At 39.0% G+C, this 24,310-nt stretch overlaps 1 protein-coding gene across 1 annotated transcript; it reads left to right on the plus strand.

Moving 5' to 3' along the window:
• The first annotated feature begins 9,349 nt into the window (after positions 1–9,349).
• LOC118819552 (adhesion G-protein coupled receptor G5-like) lies at positions 9,350–23,538 on the plus strand. Its single transcript, XM_036587400.1, has 12 exons — positions 9,350–9,487; positions 10,025–10,091; positions 11,376–11,472; positions 13,042–13,161; positions 15,788–15,901; positions 17,304–17,355; positions 17,688–17,779; positions 17,912–18,027; positions 19,230–19,495; positions 22,375–22,465; positions 22,568–22,854; positions 23,176–23,538. Exons 1-12 carry the CDS (start codon positions 9,370–9,372, stop codon positions 23,271–23,273), a joined length of 1,518 nt encoding a protein of 505 aa, XP_036443293.1. The 5' UTR covers positions 9,350–9,369; the 3' UTR covers positions 23,274–23,538.
• Positions 23,539–24,310: the final 772 nt, after the last annotated feature.

Consider the following 24,310-nt stretch of genomic DNA (forward strand, 5'->3'; position numbering starts at 1 on the left):
AACAACGGCTGGAGAACAAGGTCTGATGTTATTTTCCTTTTGGCCGGGGACGGAAGTGAACAGGTCAAGAATGGAAAGCAATCAGATAAGCTGTACAAATATAATAAACGGTAATGGTGAAGTGAATTTTAAACACAAACAGTTAACTCACAGTTTTACTTCTGCTTCATATGAGTTTAAAACACTGGTAAAATAGGCCAAAACCGATAGATGACAGCTAATAATCTACAACACCCGTTTCACAAGCTCAGTGTTCTGTTCATCTTTCACACAAACCACGTGAACATGCATGCTGGGTGAACTAATTCCGCCTTGGTGAAAACTACTGACCCACTTGCTTTTAAAAGCAGCGTCTACTGTCTGCTACGTTTATCTCTGTATGAGACGCTACACCACACAGAGTGACTGACTTTTTGAGATGCACAGGTGCCGCACACATCATGGGCGGATGTTTCATTTCACTGTTGAGGGGCAATAAACAGCAAAATTTCTCAAGAGCAATTCATGAAGGAATCACCAAAGGTGCTGCCAAAAGCACTTTTGTTTTAAATGTATGAAGGAAAACCCTTATTACTACTACAAATACTGGATAACTGATAAGTAAATAATTTAAGGTTGTACCAGCATGCTGAAACGTTTCAATAATTATATTAATTGTATTCACAACAGTTATAGCAGTGTTCCTTATTAGCCCGGTAGAATATGGCCCAAACCCATTTCTTTGTTTTACCCCTACCCCTTGTTTTCGAGTGTCACCCTAACCCCTTGGAACTGAGTTACAAGGGGTAGTGGTTGAAATCTTGCCATACAAAATGGGACCCTCGCTGCATTAACAGGCTACCAGCGCTGCTCTGTAGGCGACCTGGCCCGTCTTCAGTGATAGCAGAGGAGGGAAAAGGTCAGCAACCTCACTGCTGGGCTTTAGTTACATTTAGGGCATCATATGCTTTCAAAGAGGGGGTATAAGACAATTATTTGTTATTGCTCACCTCTAATTCTTTGGTGATACAAAGCTGAAGTCAGCTATTCTCCAGCTTCTTGACTATTTAAGGTGGAATGGGAAAGTTAGCGAGCTAACTACCGAGACATTAGCATACTATTAGCAATTTTTTATGCTTGTTATGAAGAAAACAACTATAATACATTGAACTGACATTAAACTAAGACAATACAATGGTCATCGTAATTTTTTAATATGTAATATTCCAGTTTATCTTTTTTTCTGATAACACTCTGTTTGGAGTGCCTCTGAAAAACCTCCGTTTGGAGGGCCATAACACCCTAACACTTCGCCCTAACCCTCTATCTCAACAAAAATTGGGACACCCTAACCCTAGACGTGAACACGCAAAACAGAGGGCTAAGGGCTAAGTGGTAGGGGCCAGGGGTGAAATGGGATTGGGCTTGTATGTACACAGGAAGGAGTTGCTCAAGCAGCAATACCAAGAATGGCCTGTAGGTGGAAATGCTACTCAATACATGGGTGTAATTTTCCTAATTACAGCGAGGGCTGTGTGATCTCATCTAACAGACTCTCCATTAAGAACTTGAAGACGATTTCAATATAAATCTGCCTCTCTAATATTTTGCTGTCAATGTGTAAAAGTCCAGAACTCTATGAAATCTGCCAGAAACATACTCAATATTTTAACAGTGTTTGTTGTAATTGTCTTTATGAATTTCCAAAATTATATCAATTATATGGCAGCCGTTTTGCATGCAGTAAGAAAAAAAGAATTTACTATAGAATTGAATTACATAGGGTAAGTTGGTCTTAAATATTATGTTATAGAAATATATCTGTTACCATCTATAAAAGATAAAGTATTTTGGTAAGAGAACCAAGTATCCTGTATCATAAATTCACACCTGGCATTTGTAGCAAACGCTAGACAATCGGTGGATAAATTAGCGAGTTAGGATATGTCATGGCTATAGAGCGAACAAAAGGCAGGCTGGTTACAACTGTAAATGTGTTTAACTCTGTTGTGTGGTAGAAAAAAAAAAACATTTGACATATCATTTGTTTTACGCTAACCTTTGCAAAATAGCTACTTACTGGAGTTCAGCCACCACTGATACACTTACTATGTTACTCCACAGACAATTGTACCAAAGACTAATGTGTGTGGGGTTTCAGGGATGATAAGCAGTGGACCAAACACAGAGCCAGTTTATGAGGAGCCTGGCCACTTCCTATTTCCCCCGTTATATCAAAAACAGGACTGCAAAACAGCAGAGGGTCACAATAAATGGGAGTAAATGGAGCTAAATGGCTAAAAACGAAAAGTTAAAATATTTTCTAATCACTGTCCCAGAACTCTGCTTTAATTTTAGAAAGTAAAAAGATATATTTCACTAAGAAGCAAAGAAAACTCACCTGTATGTTTCCTTTTTTCTACAGTAAACAGGTTTTGGGAAGCAAAATGCTGGCATTACTGCTACTGAGTGCTGATAGGTTGGCGAGCAGAGCTGCTCATTGGCTGTTTGTACTCAAAGACATTATGGACATACATGAGGCTCTGTGTTAAACCCTATAACTCGAGTTCAAAAGCTCCTAAAAATATAACAGCAGTGTTAACATGTTTTATTTGAATGCTATGTTTTTGACTACAGAGATGTCAAAATAAAAATCCTTTTTTGTGCCGTTTTTAAATAATGTAAAAAATTATGCATAAAACATGATATAATTACAGAAAAACATGATAAATAGCGTAATAATGCAGCAGGAATATTCATCTTATTTGCACGTTTTGGAGACATGTGCTAATTATCCTTCATGCACATCAATTCAGCCACACAACATCAAACGGGCAAAAGTCAAATTCAATGCACTACAGAATGTCTACTCTGTTTCTGGCTGGTGGACTGTTGACTGACTCCACCTGCATCCCACCTGGTAGGCTGCCTGCTTCACATGCTGCAGCAGAGCTGCTCAAGTAAGAGGAATGGCTTCATATGGCCTTTGTTTCCTTGCAAATATGTCCAACCTGGCATCATCAACACCTTCAGCTCTACTGGAGCTGTCATATATCATGACCATGAACTTTTCCAAGATCTTCATCATCATCATCTGCTGTTGGTGGCTACTGACTGAGTTTGCTGAATATATCAGAAGTCTCATCTAATATGTTACAGGTTTGCCAAGCAGTCTTCTTTCCTTTACTATGGAAGGCTGAAACAACATGGTGAAGGCATGAATTCCTATTAGAATGGAGAATTCCAAGGAATTTGTCTTGGTGAGTGCACACATGTATGACATGTAACATACTGAACAGACCAGACAGGCACACAGACTGTGAACAACCTGTTAAGTTTAAAGGATAATTAAAATAAAAATACAAAATAGAGTCAAGAATGAAGAATAATAAAGAGCCAAGTAGAGGAGCTAAAAAGATGTGTGAATATCTGTACATATGCAGATATGAATATCTACAGATATGTAGGTCTGAGCAGTCATACTATAAAAACTATTATATATGGAATATTACAGAATAATATGAATATTTGCAAGAATTTAACATCATGTACAGTGATCCCCCTCAGGTTGCTTCCTTGGCCAAAGGCACTCCATGGCTGCTGCAGACCAATCTCCTGAAGGACTGACAGAAGACTGATTGCTATGACAAGACGATCTGTGTCGCTTTGACCATGAGGATTTCGCCACCTTCTTCTGCTTTGTGCCTTGGCAACGGTCAGTGTGTCAGCTTCTTTGTGACCACATGGAGTCACTTGTCTAGGCTGATGTTGTGGGTGCTGACAACATGCTCTTGTTTGGTTAAACATGTTTGGTATAGACATTTGTGCAATTTTGTCAGCTGAGTAGTTCAGTTTTGTTGTCATTATCTTTGAGGCAGTTCCTCCAGTTTGCAGAAATTTTGCCCTTGCTTGTCATTCTATGTCTGGTTCCATGTCCTCCCTGCTAAAAAAGGACCTTTAGAAACAATTAGGCTTGGCTTAATGGTTTCTAATACAGTAGGGGTTGCATAGACTAATCGACCAGTCCATTCAGTAGTCGCCGCAAGGGGGAGCTCTGAAAAGAGAAAAAAATACTATCAGGGACGCAGACATACGGTAAAGTACGGAGCCCCTAAGGGGCCGTGGTTAAAAAAAAAAAATTCCCTCGCAAAATATATGCTCGTCAGACAGCAAGCAAATGTAGGACCTGAGGAGCCCAACGACATTGCCTACATTAGAGCTTTGTTTTTTAGCATAGCTAACGTTAAAAGCTGTTTTCCCAGTTTTGCCAGTCTGTGCTGAGTTTATTCAGCAACTGTTCTTTCCATTCTCTATAAATGTAGCTTTTACTGTACGATGACCCTCGACCTCAGGTTCAGTTTGAGTCACTAACAGCAGAATCATGTTTGATTTTGAGAAAAGACACGTCTTTATATTTCAATCCAAGATCAACATAAAATTCAATGAGCTGCTTCATGTCTGAGCTTAAGCAAAGCACAGCTTTTGCAAGTGAATGCAAATCATTTGCGAGGGAACGCATTTTATTTGCAAGGGAACGCAAAACATTTGCGAGGGAACGCAATGTTATTAACATATTTTTTTATTTTTTTTTAACCACGGCCCCTTAAGGGCTCCGTATTAAAGAAAGCAGCTCTTCTACAAAACAAACTTCGGTGGTCTGCTAATGCTTCAGAAAAGATTAATCCAATTCTACAGTCAGCTGCACAATGTGTAAAACTACGCTTAAGTACAATAAAAATACTTCTCAAAATGAAGCATCCAGTGCTAACTGCTAACACCGGTGGTAGCAGGACGGAACACGCTGGAAACAGACAGGCCAGCATCACGGAGTTTTCAGAACGTCCTATCAGACGAAAGAAGACGACAAATAACGAATTTGCTTGTCAGGTTTACTGTCAAAGACATTCGACCACTAGCTATCTGCTGTTTCTGGAGAGGGGCTCAGAGACATAATCCACTTTTTTGAGCCAAGCTACACAATCCCATCCAACGCTAACCTCTGGAATACAATCACCCAGCAGTACAGTGCTTTAAAAACGAGTATTTTGCGCACCAGTAGACAGAACTTGCGGTGTGTGACAACAAGCAGCAGTAAAAACGCTCATGGCAGAATCTGTAACTACAGTTTTTGATGTTAATAACCTGCTAACAGAGCCGCTTACCTGAACGACCGAGCTGCTTCTTTCAGTAAACACTCGTCTGCCGCTGTGCGGTCACTTAGGCCCAATCCCATTTCTTCTTTTTACTCTACCCCTTGTTTTCGAGTGTCACCCTAACCCCTTGGAACGGAGTTACAAAGGGTAGTGGTGGAAATCTTGCCCTACGAAGTGGGACCCTCAAATAAAAAAATAAAAAAATAAAAAAAACATTGCCTCTCTAACAGCTACTAGCGCTGCTCTGTAGGCGACCCGGTCCGTCTTCAGTGACAGCAGAGAAGGGAAAAGTTCAGCTCCTCACTGCTGGGCTTTAGTCACATTTAGGGCATCATATGCCTTCAAAGAGGGTATAAGACAATTATTTACTATCACTAACCGCTAATTCTTTGGTGATATGAATCCGAGGTCAGCTATTCACCAGGTTCTTGTTCGAATTTTCCCGTTCCACCTTAAATGGTGCAGCAGTTACATTCTGGCGCTTCAGGCGTCAATACTGCTGGACTATTTAAGGTGGAACGGGAAAATTAGCTAGCTAGCTACCGAGACATTCGCATACTTTTAGCGATTTTTTTATGCTTGTTATGAAGAAAACGACCATAATACATTGAAACGACATAAAACTAAGATAATACAATTGTTACCGTAATTTTTTAACGGAGAAAATACATTTGTGGGTTTTGTTGGTCGCTCATGCAGCCATCTTGCCGGTTTTTCTTTTTTTTCTGATAACTCTCTGGAGTCTCTGAAAACCCTCAGTCTAGAGGGTCATATGTAGCCTTAACACTTCGCCCTACCCCTCTATCTCAACAAGAATTGGGACACCCTAACCCTAGAAGTGAATGTGCAAAACAGAGGGCTAAGGGCTAACTGGTAGGGCGAGGGGTGAAATGGGATTGGACCTTACACTCTGAGTTAAAGTTACTGGGAAAGCGGAAGGAACTGCCCGACTCTCGGCGTAGTGATAGCATTTAGCCTCGGTTTAGCCTATAACATAGCAGCCCGCTAGCCGGGCCTGTGCGTCCACTATCCCCGCCATGCGCTGCACCTCCGTCGGTCAGCTGTATCACTCAGCAGCGGGGTCTCGCGGCCCGTCGCTTCAACCAAGCCAGAAAAAACACTGAAAGTCGCTGATACTGACAGCTTGAACTGTGATATTTACTGAACCGACACTCAGAGATGCAGCATGAGTGAGCAAGTATTAGACAAATGAGAAATTTGGAAGTGAAACAGCATTCAGGTCCGTTTTTGAGCCAGAGAAGCTGCTGTGTGTTGATGTGTAAACAATACGTTTATCTGTATACTGTCTGGTTCTTTTTTTAACTGTTTTGCACAATAAAGATATTTTACATTTACTTAAGTTGTTAAACATGGTTCTTATTACTAATTATATAACAATAAATACTAAATACACAGTACATAAACAAAAAAAAGTTTTTTTAAGCATCTAATAAATATAGTCCAACAAGTAAATGCCATCTAGCCAAGCTGTGTTTTATTTGATGCTGAACATAGAGTTTACCAAAATAAAATATTTAAAAAATGTAAAAATATCAGGACTTATATGTGAGTTAGGTTAGACAGAGTTAGTATTGGTACTCTGTATCGGCCGATACTAAAGGATCAGGTTTTGAAAGGGAAAAAGTAGTATCTCTGCATCTCTAATGGTTTCTATGATTTTTCAGCAGAGTAGTGAGGTCTGTACGTGACCTACATCACGTAGGGAATAAATTAATTGCCATATATGTATATTACACCAACTGCAATTTTATAACCAAATCATTGCTGAAATAACATATTAACATGATACTTTTACATTTATTCCCTTTACTAGCCCCCTTTTTTGCATCAGTGGTTAAATCACACTCTAGGGGTGGTGGGTAGGTTGTTCAGACCCTATGACTAGAGTAATGATGTTTGACCTTTTGATTATGAAAACAATGGTGACCCAGTGAACCACATCAGACAGTATATTTGAGGCCTTCCAGACATTCCTTTCTTCATTTGAAGAACTATTTGCACCAATTTCTGCATAGTCTCTGAAAAAAGAAAAAACAATATTAACAACTAGACACTTGTTAATCTTTTAGACAGTAAAGAGAAGTAGGAAAGGAGATTCAGCAGTTATGGTGAATGGTGTGAAAACAGGCATGGAAACTACCCGACAGACGTCTCCTGTTGACATTTTACTGTGGGGAACCAAATGGTGTCTGGGTACGTGACGCTGAAGTGTATTCCATTGGCGTCCAGGCTTACTCATGTTCCTGTGGGTGTACGAGGCCAAGAGGAGGCGCCCAGTGGCTGAAACTTTCTCTCCATCTTATCCATACAGTTCTTTGGCCAGACCAAAGGAAAGCACCTTCCCTGATTTTCTGACAACTCATAACAGACATGTAGCATTCAGTCAGCGTAAGTTAAGCATTTCCAGCTTTACTTCATACATCACTGGATATCAAGACGAGAACTGTCACAGATCATACGACCATCAGAGTTTCATAATCAGTTATACAGTCAACGTTTCCCCATTTAGTTCCTTATTATTGACCTGACACTCAGCGGTTTTAAGCCTTAGAAATCAATAGAACTTACTTTTGTAATGCTTTGATTTTCATGTGTAATCATATTAAATTACAGTGAGTTAGACAATGAGGCAAATTACAGTGAGGCATTATATTTATATTCTGTATTGGTAGCTTCAAGTCTGCACTTCTGACTTCTTTTGTCAGAAAATTACACAATAATGTGGCAAACAGTTTTTCTTGCCACAAAACAAGACTGAACACGCAGCTATAACTACAAATTCTACACTTACCATATTTATAACTTTTAATTATGCTTATGAAAACAGTGTGGTATTGATTGAAAGTTTAGAATCTGCATTTGTTACAGGGTTTTCTGCATTTTCAGTAAAATATGTGAGAGAAACAATATTGATTTACACCATGCTTTTGTTACGGCAAGATACATTTTGGAGAAATATTCCATGTAGCATAGTGTATTATGTATAATGTGCCTATATGTTTTGGGCTCCTTGAGAAGGACAACTAATTATGATATTAACACTTTCAGTACTTTTGCCTTTATTACAGCTTCCGTTCTTTCAGTAGACTTGCTTTCAGGTTTTCAAAGAAAACTGCAGGGATATTTTCCACACCTCCACATTTTCTGTCTATTACCTTTTCTCAGTATCCACTTCTTGACAGCTTTCAGACATTTGGCGTCGAGTTGTCTTTTCACAGTGGAAGGATGGACGGAAACAAGTGTGGATGTTTTCAGTTGTGAAATAAGAGTGAAGCTTCATTTTCTCTTCTCTAACAAAGGTGGTAGCTGTATGTACTGTTCATCTGGTGACATTGTTAGTTGTTAATAGTGCTAAGTTCTCTAGATCTTTTAAAGCTTTATATATGTTTGTGAGCTCCAGTTTCCCACTTATTTTTCTCTCACTTTCCCTTCCTTATGCAAGTGGACAGTCTTATATCTAACCTCCTCAGCAATCTCCTGAGAAGTGAAATCAGAATATAAAAAAGGACAGTAATCAGATTACATGAACATTACAAAAAATAGGGTGATTACTAGCAGGATTACATTCACACCACTCTTGTAATTGTTTTCCTTTCCTGTTTGTGTCCCCATGAGCTAAATTCAGATTTTGTTATGTTTCGAGAAAGTTTCACTACAGTGCTTACCACAAAACCAAAAAGGAAGAGGGTAGACAGTGCACTGTGTCATTTAATTATATGACTTTAAAGAGACAAAGCAATCCAAAAAAAAATGGAAACTAACCAGATGACATTACCATAATCTAGTACAGGTAACCAATAATCTGTACTGGAATACATTTTTAAAGAAATCCTCCCAACCTGCTTACACAGCGTGTGTTTACACCGCATTACTGTCTTCTACAGCCTAAAGCAGTCTACTGTGCAGTAATGCTTGATGACTGTAATGATCGTACAACATTGTATTTAATAAGTAATGTCTGTTTTTTTAAAGCTATCGTTCATGAGGACAGCTTTCTTTCTGCTCACTGTTTCTTCCTGTTTGAAATCTTTAAAAATTGAAATCTACTCAATATCTGCCCTTTTTCCATTTTGTAAATAAAATAGCACAGTCTGATACATCTGGTGCTGTGGGAGAGATAGTAGTATGCAATGCATGTCTATGACAATACCATGTGACAACAGATGCCTTCCAATTCAGCAGAAAACCACAGACACGAAACAGGTCGGACCTCACAATGAGGAAACGAGTTATCAGTGACAGCAGACAAACGGGGAGATCGTATTTTGAAGAAATGAGGAGATCTTATGTACTTATGGTTTTTATGTTTTCCTACCTGTTGCTGGCTGAAAAAGGTAAAACAAAGAACATCTTATATTCGATAATTTCAGCTTGATTGAAAGTAACGGTGGCTTTTGGCCTTAATGTTATCAATAGAAACAACATACTTATTCTTGAACTACAAGTTTGGAGTCTGAAACCTGAAGCTTTTAGGGCTGTGAAATATCAGTTTACATTAAACAAGTGCCTTGATTGGACTTGATAGGAAGATGTATCTAGATGTATCAAGTGAAGAATGTCTGACAGTAATGACAATTAAAGGACCACCAATTTTTCAGAATTTTGCACATTTTCTTTTTCCGAGTTTACTTAATCGGTGAGGTTAGAAATACTTTGGAGCTGTGTTGATTAACATAATGAGTGTATAAAGCAATTCTACATTTGTAAACATCAGCATTTTGAAACTATAAAGATAAAGCTTAGAACACTCTTCATCCCATCTGTCTGCATTCATACTTAGAATAAGAATGTAAGATTCTGAAAATTGGTGACCCTTCTTTAAAGTAGTTTCTATTATCTGATATCACACTGTATTAAACTGATATCTGCAGGTGCCGGTTCCATCCGTTGCGCAAATGTTCTCACACATTGCCAACAAAACGGGTCTAACATCCCTCGGTGAGTTAAAGTTTTGCTAAAAGTGGAGAGACATTCAGTTCTGAACTCCAGTAAATGTGAACTGTTATTAGTATTTATACATCTAATATAACCTCATAATAATACAAGTTGTGTATATAAACTATTCCTTTCAGTAAGCTGAATCTTTTTTGACATAAATTTCAGAGACACTGAAAATAATAGTATTTGTTTCTTATTCTCTGGAAATTTAAAACACATTCATTATCATCATTAACCGCTTAATCCAGATAGGGTCGTGGTAGCAGTTAGGAGAGCACAGAATCCCAGATGACCCTGGAAATATTCAAAAACTTAAATATTTGATTTAATTCACATTTGATCCTACACATTACTGTTCACATTACTGTTCACGTTTCTGATCAGGTTCCATCATTTTATTCCTTTGTAAACTTGGGGAAGTTGGCACAACAGCCGAGAAATCACTGAAGAGGCTGTAGCTGTTATTACAGTTAATAAAGCTATGAGATCTCAACCGCATGGAGTTAAACTACAGTAAAGCAAGTGCTGAGAGAAAAGAGTCCAGATTTACTATAACTTTAATTCCCACCATTTGTCATTTTAATTAAAATATAGAATAATTAAATGACTGGATTGTATAATAAAGCTTGGCTACCACTTTACAATGAGACTACCTTAATAAAGGTTTTTGAATGGTTTAAAATTAGTGTATTAGTGGTTATTAATGAGGTCATAAACACCGTACAAACAAATAAAGAGGTCAACAATGACCTGAAGCTGTGTGAATCTCACAGCTAACTGGTTTTTTTTTATGTCATTGTCTTTTTCTTCAGTCAGCATTATATATGTCATCAACCATATATGTCACTGTTGTTCTTTTTATTTATGTTACTGCTTATTTTTACAGAGTTTACAGACCTAATTTAAGTGTTACCCTTCATGAAAACAATGTAATTATGAAATTTTAAACATTAACAAACAATTCATACAGTCTAGTAGACCTGATGGGTATTTATAATGCTGTAGGCTTTACCATCTAATTCAGGTCTATGTCACTGTGACACATGGAGAATCACAGTTTTGGACAGTACATGTTTACGCTCTTTTTTGTATGTTTGTGTAAACAAATGTGTGTATAAACAAACATACAAAATTACAGCTTATTTTCTGGCAACACAAGACTAGTATGACTAATTTTACTAGTAGTAATTATTAGCTTGCTTCTACTACTGCTTTATCAGTACGAATAGAGAACAGCATCTAGTCAAATGACAATGATTCATTAACCCTGATATTTTTGAACAGGTGTGTTGAAAACGCGATGAGAAACTGTGGAAAAAGTCTTCCACGGGGTTTTCATAGCCCAGATTTCTATTTGAGAGCTGCAAACTCCTCCAGAGCAGTAAGAGAATTTTAATTTTTCTATTCACAAACACACACGTGCCTGGCATTTATAACACATGCTTACTGTAAACACACTTACTATAAAACTTGAATGAAGTACACAAATACACTACGTGATATGGAACCCATTGCTGACATCGCGTTCAGTTATGCACAACTATAATTTTATGAACAAGCATTCAAAGCAGATTGGGATGCTTTGGAGCAGCTTTACATGAGCCTAAAGTTACCATGGCCAGTGCCAAGTTTCAGCTAGAGAGGTATAAAGCCCAAACACTGGACTGTGGAGCAGTGGAACTGTGTTCTCTGGTCTCTGGAGTGATGGAGCTCCATCCAATTTGGGATGAGTTAGAGTGATCATACAACATCAGTACTTGACCTCACTAATGCTCATGTGGCTGAATGCAGTCAAACCCTCACAGCAATTTTGAACCATCCATTGTAAAGCCTTTCTAGAAAAGTAGAGAATGTTATTGCAGCAAACTCTCTCAGAGACATCTGCATGCCATCACACCACAGCTTCCAAACTTCACTGTTGAGGCCACACACTCGTTCTCTGGACACTCTCATATCCACATCTGTCTAAGAATGTGCACCACTTTCCACTGATCTAGTGTGCTCTACACCATGTCTGTCATCATTTATCATTTTGGTTTGGTTATTAATGGCTATCGATGTGCTGCTGCTCGCCCAATGATGTTAATCTGGTTCCTTATGGGTTGTGAAAACAACAGATGCTCTTGGGACATTGTGCAATTCAAGACACAATTTTAAGTGGCAGATAATGAAATGAACTGATCAACTATTGTTCCAGATGCGCACTGTCCTTGGTCAAGAAAAAAATGGCCTGCTTCTATCGTCATAACTCAGTTTTCCAGTTTTTTCGAAAGGCTATCAATCTTTCTAGATATTGCTACTGTCGGAAGAAAACCTTGTATCTTCTATATCCATTTTACAGTTTTTGACATAATTTGAAAATGCCTGTTGCCCTTTACATTGTGTGTAAATTTCATGATGAATGGACCAAAAGAAACAGTGCAGACTGACTTGGAAAAAAATCTGGTTCCACTGATTTACATTAAAAGTAAAGTATGTTTTTTCCTTCTCCTGTAAAATTACCATTTTGGAGATACAAGGTTTTCTTCCAGCAACAGCAATATATAAGATGTTTTTTTTTTAACAGAAAGGCATTCCAATATTTTTGATTTGTGTATTTAAGGATATACTATGAATCATCAGAGGCTATATTTTAGGCTTGAAACATGCTGTTTTAATACAAACATGGCAGAAAAGCCACTAAAAGAAAAAGACAGGTCACTCCTAGCCATATGCTTTTTCTTTAAGGTAAAAACAAACTCATACTAACTAAACACAACACGATAAGCACATAAAACACATCGCAAACCTAGTGAACAACAATATTAACAACAATAACTGTCACATAAAACGGGTGACATGGGCCTATTATTATGGCCCACTTGCGAGCTCTAATGGGGCGCAGTCAGAGGCACAACGGCACAATATGCATGGATACACAATTAATTATGTATAATTTGTTGTTTCGCAGGCCAGAGTGGACACAGTGTATGGACATGTAATCCAAGTTCCCTCCGAAGCTGTCCTGAAAAGCAAAAGTGAAAATGACGTGTACTTAATCGTATCTGTTCTCAACAGCAGCCTTTTTGAGGTTAGTACCAGATTTTAGCCAATGTGGTCATCTCTTATTTTTTTAATTATTTAATGTCTTAGATTTAAGAAACCCGATTCAAATCATGGGCTAAAAGACCTGTACACAGCTGTAATGCTTACTTGTACATGACCTTTCAATCTCATCCAATTTCCCTTACATAGTCCACTACAGATGCTTCTGTGGTGAAACAGACTAATAACACTAAACTAAACCCACACATACAATCTGCAGTGTTCTGGCTCTACAGCAGTGTTTCTCAACACTCCTAACAGACAGTCCACAGTTTTACTTTAAGCTAGTTCCCAACTCAGCTCCACCAAACTATTAAGAAGCATTAAATACATGCGCTACAGGTATACTAGTGTAAACCCTGATAAGGTCAGTTTAGTCAAACCAGTTAAGGACGTTAGTTGCCACAATTAGTTTTTTGAAATACACACAAGCTTCTAAGTTTAACAGAAAAAGGAGGAGATTTACTAACATTTTGCAACATTGCAAATCTTGTATTGGTGTTAAAAAGTGGCTGTGACAGTTTACTAAAATGGAGCAGTGACTCTTCAGTGCCTGTAAAAATTTAAAAGGGCGATTGCTGATCTTTTGTACTTTTGTCTCATTGCACAGCATTTACAGACGTTTCTTTCTCAAAGCATAGAATACTCGGAGTAGATTATTATAATAAAGCACTTTTTCTGATTCACTAAGGTTCACAGTAAGTTACTATAATCATTTGACAGATTTCTTTCTCAAATTATTGTGAAGCTCTTAGGCTCTGCAACCGCTACAGTACTAAGGCTACTTCTTCAGTTGTTCACTCTGTGACTTCTGTCACAGAAGTATCGGTTAGGGTCCGACGCACTGCGCAGAGCTGAGAGGATGCGTTCACCACAAGTTCAAATCATGCAGTTCCAAATCAAGCAGGAAGCGCTCAGTGAAATTAAACAAGGGTTTTACAGTTTCACATGAATTTTAAATGCACACTGACAAAACTTAGTTCAGTTCAAACTATCAAGCAATACAATTACTATATAAATATAATTAATATAATTACTTACAATCTCAATTTTGTGTTTATTAAATGATAAATATGCATTAAGCTTTTTGTTTCTGAAAATAATGACGTCAAAATCATTTTTCTAAAGACTTTCCTAAAGATATGTAATTATTTCCTAAAGGTAATAACTTGTTCTTTAGTAATTAGTCATTATTTTGGCCTACTAAATAAAAATCTCAAAAAATAAGTAACTATTTCAACCCAGTGTGTTGAACCAGAATCAGAGGATAAAATACGTTTTGGCGTCCAAAACCTTGCACTTCTATACTTTACATACTACACTAATGAATGCACTACTGACTCAGCAGCAAACAATTCACCTTCCACAAACTCACAGCAGAAAAAAACAGACCACTCAGAGGGTCATCACAGCTACTTTTTACACAGTTTTGCTTTAGCATGCATTTTGGGCCACAACAACCTGACGGAAATGGGCTTCCATACAAACAGCATGTGAGTCAAACACGTAGTTATATTGCGCTGCTCATATGTTAAGTATGAAGTTGCACCTGTGTTCATTTGCATGGAAGTTCTTAGTAGATAAGCCACCAAATTACCCACCCCCAGTGGCACAAAGTGTCGATAATTAGTGCTTCATTTAGTAAATCTGGCCCAAAGTGTATATATCACATAGCTATTGTTTTAAGCCCAAGTCTATAATATAAAATGTACAAATTTTAATTACTGCAAAAATGAATATGAAAAAAACTAATCTACATGTTCACAAAAAAAATTCAGCCAAAGACTACAGTACAAAGTAATCTGTTACAGTAAAGTGATTACAGTGTAGTGTAACACATTACAGTGTCCATCATTCTAATCACATTACAGTTTCTGACTTGTAACTTGCATTACTCATATCTCTCTGAGAGAACAAGATTAAACACATTTAAAGCGTAAATTTCCTCTATATAGATTATCCACGCCGATACATAATTTGCATGTGTGTTTGAACTACCTGCAAAAGCTGACTTGTGAATATCAGCAGCAGTCTATAAGAACAGGAAGCAGCACAAACTCCACAATTAATCTGTCAAAGCATCTAATCCTACTAGTATAAAACTGCTTAAGAACAGAGAAGCTCGCCAAAACAGGTGAGACTTGATTTTTGTTCAGGAACAGCTCTATAAGCTTTAAGATTTTATTTCAAGGTTTTGAACTGTTTCTACTGGTTAGTTTTTGGGTTTTCAAGCAGCATTACACAATTAATAATTGTATTCAAGCATAACTGGCTATGTCTTGTTTGAAAGGAGGATAGTGACAGGCCTTTTGAATGATCATTACTGTGATTGGATCCTCTTTATAAATAAACATTGGGCTTTCCCTTTTCCTTTCTATTCAGTACAGATTCACATGTGCTTTAGAGGGTAACATAGAAGTAATGACTAGTGACAACACTTTCTCTAAAGAGTAATAAGTAATCCCATTACAGTTTGAGGTCTCCAATAGACTAGATTTTACTTTAATAACTACTGTTCACGATGCTCTGAATTATAGTGATTGCAAAAAGCAACTCTCTTTACATTAAACTCATGAATCGTACTGGTGTTCTCTACATGTATTTTGGCACAGGCTCCTTCAGATAATGGATCTCTTCATGAGCAGGTCTTAGGAGTGTGGCTTGGTGATCAAGATGTCCACGACCTTTCTCATCCTGTTAGGATAAAGTTTGTAAACGTCAGCCAGGTAAGAAATTCACCTGTTAATACAAGAAACAAATCATCCATTCACTGTAACTAGGTTGCTGGAAATTAAGCTTGTGGTAGTTGTATTAACCCTTTAAAAATACTTAAGTATCACTTCATAATAAAAGTTATTCAGTTAATTTCCTTGGTCACACTCAAAATAAAGTTAATAAAATAAAAACAAAATTAGTAGTCAATCCTGTATATTTGGGCATTTGTGCAGGTTATACCAAATTACCTGCAATATCATAGGTTACACATAATTTTGGATGCATTCAAATAAAATACAAATCTCTGATGCCCCCATGCTGTGGTTTAGTGAAAAAGTAAAGCCAAATTAAATAGTAAAAATGACTCTCAAATCACCCCAAAATTGCAGAGCACCCAGAATATATACTTATAGTCAGTCATATTTCAGACTGAGTCTGCATATGTAATAAATAAAAACAGCAACAGATGTGAGCAAGTTAACAATGTGATGTTGGCATTTCGAAAAGCTTTGCCCATCCATTTAAAAAAAATGAAATATATGTTTTCAAAAATTTCCATTTTCAGTGAGCAAGAGTGCCATTTTCACATGAAAGGGAAGCCAAAACGCAGAAAAAAAATTATGAATTCAAAAATATCCCAAAACATATGGACAGCTAATGAGCTGCAGAAAGCACTGTGCAGCTGTATGCTAATAATCTTCTCAACCAAACAGTCATACAAGTTTTAAGAAGGCTCACAGATATTTAGGAACAGCTGATGATGCTACATCTTCATCGTGAGAAGAGAGAAGTGTAGTGAAAGGTGATCATTGAGATTTAGCCCTAATGACTTAACTTCTGGGGAGCATGTAAAGCGATATCAACCGCTGTTTTTCATATGATCTGAAGTCTTGTGTCAAATCATATAGATGCCCTTTTTTGGACATATACTGATTAACATTCTCATTGCAATCACATAAGTCTAAGTCGAACCTGCTTCATTAGACAGAACCCAGACTGAAGGCTTCCTGCTGTCCGACTACAAGCCAAAACAAATGGTATAACATTAACACCGGAAAAACAAAACATACCATTTTCTTTAAGCTTTTTCTCTTCATTTTCTTTTTCATTTTCATTGAGTCAGTTGCGTATGCTCTTTTTAAGATATGATTGAGCAGTTCTTTTTTCCCCTCCCTTTAGCGTCTTGGGCAACATAATGGCACAGCAATGGTACAGGGCCTAAGCCTAAGCAGCTGCTTATGTCACTTGTTAGGTAGAACCAGAACTGCCCCTTTGCTCCAAATGAAATATGTGTAACTACTGAGCAGCCTAATAAACTAGTTAATATAATGTACAATTTTGACAAGTTCAGAATTGAAGTAATTTGCTCTAATTTGTGTTTTTTTTTTTTCAAAAAACATTCATTTGTTTCAGAATGAGAGCAGAAAATGTGTCTTCTGGAAGATGTCAAAGAATAGTGAGCAAGGTCCTGAACCAAACTTTTAACTTTTTCAACTGAAAGTTTGAAAGAATCATTTCTTGTTGCAAGAAGCTGGTAATGAGAACATAAAAACAAGCTGTGGGTCTCTTATTGATGTTTGTTGTTGATTGTGAAAAAGACTACAAGTGAAGCGGTTTGATAGATAGATAGATAGATAGATAGATAGATAGATAGATAGACAGATAGGAAGAACCTTACTGACCCAGAAGGGAAAGTGCAGTGTTACAGTAGCAAAACATATAATTACATACATTACGCAGATGTAAAAAAAAGACATAAATTGATTTTCTGTTTCATGTTTGTTTGTGTATGTTTAGGTAAGTGGAGCACAGACGGCTGTAACACCAGCCAGAACAACAAAGACTTTGTCTGTGAATGCAATCACCTCAGTTTCTTTGCAGTGCTTGTTGTAAGTTCATGCTTCCAAACAGACTACATAGTCAAACACTAACTTTCTAAAGAGCACGTTTTAAACTGATCATTCTCTCCATCATTCCTGATTCTGGATATGACTCTTGTTCACAATTTTGTTCCCTAACAGAGTCCTGATATGCCAGAGAAGGTTGATACGCAGCCTCTTGAGTATATCACATATGTTGGGTCATCTCTTTCTGTGGTGTTCACAGTCATCGCCCTCATGCTGTTTCTATGCCACAGGTGAGACAGCTCTTAAAATACATCATATGGACAAAAGTATGTGGACATACTACACATACTATATGCTTCCAACTTTGTGGCAACAGTTTGGGGAAGGCCCTTACCTGTTCCAGCATGACTGTGCCCCTGTGCACAAAGCGAGGGGTATAAAGAATGGTTTGATGTGGGGGAACTCCAGTGACCTACATAGAGCCCTGACCTCAACCCCACTGAACACCTTTGAGACGCATTGGAATGTTGATTGTGACCCAGGCCTTCTTGTTTTGACTGAATGGGCACAAATTCTCACATAGACTATCCAAATTCTTGTGGAAAGCCTTCCTAGAAGAGTCGAGGCTATAATAGTTGCAAAAAGGGACAACTCCATATAAATGCTCATGGTTTCAGAAGGAGATGTCCAAACAGCTCATATGGCTATGAAGGTCAGGTGTCCACATACTTGCTACATAGTACTCCTTCCAAGTTAACTCTTTACACTTACCTGCCATTTCCTTAGCTGTGTCTGTCTTGTTGGAGACTATAATTTATCACACAGTTCCAACTATTCCTTCTATTCCCCTGTTCCCCACCCAACACATCTGACCCACTCTTCTGATTATCAAGCACTTCCTTAGCTATAGTTATAGATAGTAGCTGCTTCTGAGTGCCTGCTAATCAGTCAATTCCAGGTTACTCAAAGCAGAGTTGAGTGCTGCTGTAGGTTCACCACCCTCTGCACTCAGCCCTGTTGGTGGACACTTGAGTTGCCATATAATTCATAAAAGACCCAATACACATAAAAACCCAATACAAGTAACAGTTTCACTAACATTTAATTTGCCGTCTTAACAACAAAAGAAGCCAAAAGTAGCCCACTTTCTATCTTAAATGACCCACTTCATGATTAATTACGAGAAACTTATGCTTCACCACAAGACTCTATAACACATAATGCACAAAAGACACAGTGTAGGCTCTGATGTTTAAAAGAAAAGGCATGAACAATGGAATCATGTATCAATGCTTAGCATGCAAAATCTACCATAGAGTTTTGGCTCTTGGTTTTTGACTCAAATCCTTGGACTGTTGGACCACTGTCAACACTGCTAACCATAGACAATCTTGCTTTGTATGTACCTCAGTTTATCAGCACTGTTAACGATAGACAAACATAATTTTAAAAGTTTTAAAGACATCTGTTTCTATTCTGACTCTCTCCACAGGAAGATAAAGGCAGAGCACTCTGTCATCATTCACATGCAGCTGACAGGCTCGATGTTCCTCCTGCACCTCTTCTTCTTGGCTAGTTCCTTTTGGTCAGAAGCTGAGGGGGCAGCTTGCCGATCCTTGGGACTCATGCTGCACTGGGCCCTGTTGGGTACCTTAACCTGGACAGCTATCGAAGGCTTCCATCTGTATCTTCTATTGGTGCGGGTCTTCAACATTTACATCAGGAGATACACGCTCAAACTAATCCTGGTAGGCTGGGGTAAGTTGATGAAGATATGGTCCACCATCATCAAGCTCTCTGAGGAATTAGGAAATCTCTCAATGGTCTGACAGTTTTGGCATGGACTGTGACTTTTATTTTGAAGGATGGCGTGTAGTGGTGGGTTTTTGAGTAAACCTAAGGGAAAAGGGCACCTGGATCCAGGGGGTACCAAGTGTCCTTCTGCCTTTGGCCCAATCCCTGCAGCCATCAGGGTGACATGGTCCTCCTGGGTTCCTGAGAGACATCAAGGGGAGTCTGAAACTGCTTAGGGGTTTTGTCAGTGCTCTGTCGCTGCTGGGGATCCTGGCGGGGTTTTTCCAAATAGCTAGGACAGGCAAAAGACCTCTGAGCTGACCACTGTGGCCCTGAGGATGTGGATCCCAAAGCTGAGGGGGCTTTCACAGCGCTTTGGCACCGCTGGGGAGCTAGGTGGGGTTCTCAGTTTGGCTGAGGGGGCTTTGACTGTGCTCCAGTGCTGCTGGGGATCTGGGCACGTTTCTCTGTGCAGCCTCTAAGCTGTTCCGGTGGTGCAGAGTAAACACCCCAACTCTCCCAGCTGGATTAAGCTCCAAGCCCTGGACCCTCCGGTTGTAGTTCCACTCTCAATATCGTCCCTTGCATCGCTAACATGGGCCAGGGAGCTGTTCTTGTGTGCTGGGGCTCCGCCTCTCTGCCTCTGTCCTGCCCCTAGCAAACAGCTTCTCTTGTCCCATCGCCAAGCCCAGCGTTTCCTTCTTGAGGTCGAGCATGGCCCTAACTGCCGCCAGGAACTGTAAGCCAAGCATCCACGTATCCCATGTGAGTGTGAGCCAAAACTTGTGCACTCAGCTGAGACTCCCCAGGATGACTGGGAGCCGTTTCCCCCCCCTCAGGTGGACCCGGCCGGTAGTGACTTACCTGAGCTGGACGTTGGTCGCCTCTCAGCATCCTGACATGCCTCTCTTGGTCTGGGGGAGCACACCAGGCCACAGCAGGGATATGGATGAGCATGTGTTGATAAGCGCAGTGAGATGTTTGCCGTTTATGCTGCATTCTATCCACTGTTCGCGTCGGGAGCCGAACTTGCCAGCCGCCTCCGTTTCCCCACCAGCCTAAGTTCACTGCATTGTCTGGTGCGGTGCCCCCTTTTTTTGCATCACCAACCCACCAGCTGTTCTGCCGCCCCTCGCATGGGACCCATCCGGCACATCATCTCATCCTCGTGCTCACATCATTGCAGTCAGTAGAAACAAGGTCATGATCCATAACTCAGCTTTGTTGGTTTAACTCACAAAAACCAAATGCAGCCAAGGGAAAAGCCCAGTCCTCTTCTATGCTAGCTATAGGTTTACTCAAAAACCCACCACTACACGCCATCCTTCAAAATAAAAGTCACAGACCAACTAAGAACACAGTGCCTAGCTACACCTAACCAAAAGCATGAAAAACATTTTTTTACATTTAAACTAAATACAACCCGGCATGTCCTATGCCACGATATGTTAGGTGCTCCAGAGGAGGGCTTGAACTTTGGCCTCTTACATCTTGGTGCAGTCTTCCCAGAGTGGGGATCAAATCTAAGCTTCTCAGGTTTTAGCACAAGAGACTAACCACTGGGTCAGGAGTGAGGTTCAATTGTAGGCCAGGCTTGCTTTGAAAGACAGATGCAGCTCTAAGCTTATTTTAGAAAATCTCTGGTGTAAGCAGTCTAAAGAATTTCTCACTTAAGATGAGTCACAGGAAGTCCAAGAATAACAAGTCAGGGTCCCAGAGGAGCGCATATGTCATAGTGTCTAGCATAAATTAGACCTAGGTACTGACCCTGTATCCCCCTCTGGTGGCCACTTAGGACATTGCACCTTACCTTTTTACAATGTATATCTCTCTTCACAACCCCCAAATTTTTTGTACATTTTAAGGTAAAAAAAATTAGATCAACTGACCCTAAACAATTTCAGGGGCTATAATTCTTATTAGATTTTGGGCCCAATCATTTGATGATGATGGGAAGGCGGAGGCTCATCTTACACTGAAGGGGCTTCACACTACACCGAGTTGTCACTTGTTTGTTAGGTACACCTATCTAGTAATGTGCTGTGCCATCTTTGGCCTTCAGAACAGCATGGGTTTGCCTGGATGGATTCTACTAAACGCTGGATGATTTGTACATTTATACTATCTGGAAATTAATGTGTTGTACAGCTGCTTTCAATGCTTTAAATGAATGCTGTGCTATCATGTTCCAGCGCAATAACACAGGTGCCTTGTAACATGGTAAAGCATCCAGTCGAGTGTGGATAAACTGTACCATGAAGGCAAAACTTGGTTGACTCTCCACAACCCCACATTTTTCCTGTACACGACACAAAACTACGACCACTTAGAGATTAGATTTGGCCCCATCATTTGATCAGAAGAGAATATAATGGGCTGGGTGGGCAACTTGCACTGAGAACTGCATCCCCCAAGTATCTCTACACTGAAATAACTTGGGGGTAAAATGTAGCTCATTCGAGACAAAGTCCAATAAGTAGAGTGTTCTAGGATGACATGATTCATGATTGGCAGGCCACAAAACTCACTCATTTTGCCCAATCCTGCCCTAACTGATGCTGGTCTGCCTGATTTGTACTGCACACTGCTGTTACATGACACATTACTTGTTTGAATGTACGATTTGCGTAAAGGTGGTGTATCTTATAAACTGACAACTACAGTACATTTGTCTCTACATAATGACTCTGTCTAGGCCTTTCTGTCAAGCATTTATTATGTTTTCAGTTTTCTTGTCATAGTGACAACCAGCCATCTTAGTTGGGTTAGCATAAGATTATGGAGTCATAACATAAAGAACAATCACATGTTTAGACATTGAATTGATTTCCCTCTTACTATAGGAGTTCCTACAATTACAGTGATGATTTGTGGAGTAGCTGGTTCATATGGCAAGTACACCCTAACAGTGAACACCAGCAATATCACCAACCTGTAAGGCCCATACTACAGTTGCAAAATATTCTTTGTTTCTTATCTCTTCAAATCTCTGCTTTTTCTCTTACTAATGTCCATATCTGCTTCCTCAATTTGTAGCTGCTGGGTTCCCACTGCGGCTGTGAGGTACATAACAGTAAATGGTTACCTGGGGTTGGTGCTGCTCTTCAATATAGCTATCCTGGCAGTGACAGTGGTGAAGATGCGGCAGCTGAGACTGCGGACTGTCCAAACTACGAGCAGAGTAAGAAGATTTTGGAAAGACTGGGCCACCGTGCTGGGGCTCAGTTGTGTTTTGGGGCTCCCCTGGGGGCTGGCATTCACCACAAAGGGACTCATTAACCTACCAGGAGTTTACGTCTTCACAATACTCAATGCCTTTCAAGGTAAGTGGAATAACCTTGTTCTTAAAGCAAAAGTTCAGTGAAAAACTCATATATATACACAATTTTCCTCTTATTCTTAAGGGGAAAAAATTCAAAACATTTTAATGCTGTCTTGATTACAATTAAAATTTACAAGATTTTCCCTTTACCTCTATTATATAAGGATATAATTTATCCAAATCCTATTTGACGTCTTAGCTGTTACTTTCATGTTGTCAGTTTGTTACCATTCCTTCAGTCTTCAAGGCATAAGCTGTTACTGATGCTTCTACATGTTAAAAGGAACAGGCGAAACATGATTTGGGTCAATTTATCTTCCAGGTGCCTTGATGTTTCTGTGGTTTTTGTCTATCACATGTAAGTCCAATCATGAGGAGCAAAGCTCAAAGGACATCTCCCTGAGCAACATCAGATCATGATACTGGAACTTAATCACAATGCAAAATACGCTGGACTGAATGGCTGCGTATCGGACTTGTTGAAGTGTAATGCAATGTAACTCACTTTGGCCCTGGGTTGCCAACTCAATCCCTTTTTTTATTTTATCCATCCATATATACTTATTATATCTATAACAATATTAAAAGCTATTGTGAGCCAGTGTATTTTAATGCAGTGTAATTGTAATGCACATAGAAATGTTAAAATGTCAAAAAATTATATATATATGTGTGTGCGCGTGTGTGTGTGTGTGTCAAAATAAAAAATGAATAAAAACAACTTTAATGTAGTTGCATGTATTGATAGCTGTTCATCCAGCAAATCGGCTGCCTTAGAGGTTTTTAAAAAAATGTAATTCATGAAAAATTATGATCAAAACTCATCAAGACATTAGGAAAGCAAATTAGCGAGCTTAGAGAGTCAACAGCTTTTTTAACTTAATCTCTGAAAGATAAAATCTGGGCCCCGTCTCACAAAGCAGGATTTCTTGGTTAGCCAGCCAACTTTAAGCTTAGGTTGATCAAACCTTGAATTTTTCTGTCTCGTGACAGTGGATCACTTTTTATTGTTATACATCGCCATGGCAACTTCTGCTGCATGCCCGACTTCCTCCAGGACAGGTTGAATTCAGGACTTGGACCAATCAGGGCTGAGCTTCTTTACTGTGTTTTTAAAAATTAATTTAGACCAAAATCTTTTCAAAACTATTGCGAACAATGGCTTTGCACGGTTGTTATGAGTTTTCTCTGTATCATTTCATAATATTTTTGAATCATTTTTGAACAGCTTTAGAACCTCTTGTTTTATTCGCATAGATTCCTTTAACTTTTTACGTCCTTATAGATGTGATTTTATATCTAATCTCCTCAAAAATATCTCCTGAAAAATGTGTACTTATTGGCTGTTTTAACTGGAAATTACAGAAATGGCTTTTGCACAGTACTGTAGGCTTATATGATGCGTGCTCAAAGCCACTGATCCCTATAACTGACAGTTTTTGTCTTAAACAGTGCAA

This window comes from Colossoma macropomum, unplaced genomic scaffold (genome assembly GCF_904425465.1).
Source record: "Colossoma macropomum unplaced genomic scaffold, Colossoma_macropomum, whole genome shotgun sequence".
Lineage (NCBI taxonomy): Eukaryota > Metazoa > Chordata > Actinopteri > Characiformes > Serrasalmidae > Colossoma > Colossoma macropomum.

Coding starts and splice junctions, on each gene's coding strand:
- LOC118819552 (XM_036587400.1), top strand. CDS start 9,370: ATGAGGAAACGAGTTATCAGTGACAGCAGACAAACGGGGAGATCGTAT. Junction 17,780..17,911: donor GTTTCTTTGCAGTGCTTGTT/GTAAGTTCATGC, acceptor GTTCCCTAACAG/AGTCCTGATATGCCAGAGAA. Junction 19,496..22,374: donor ACTAATCCTGGTAGGCTGGG/GTAAGTTGATGA, acceptor CTCTTACTATAG/GAGTTCCTACAATTACAGTG.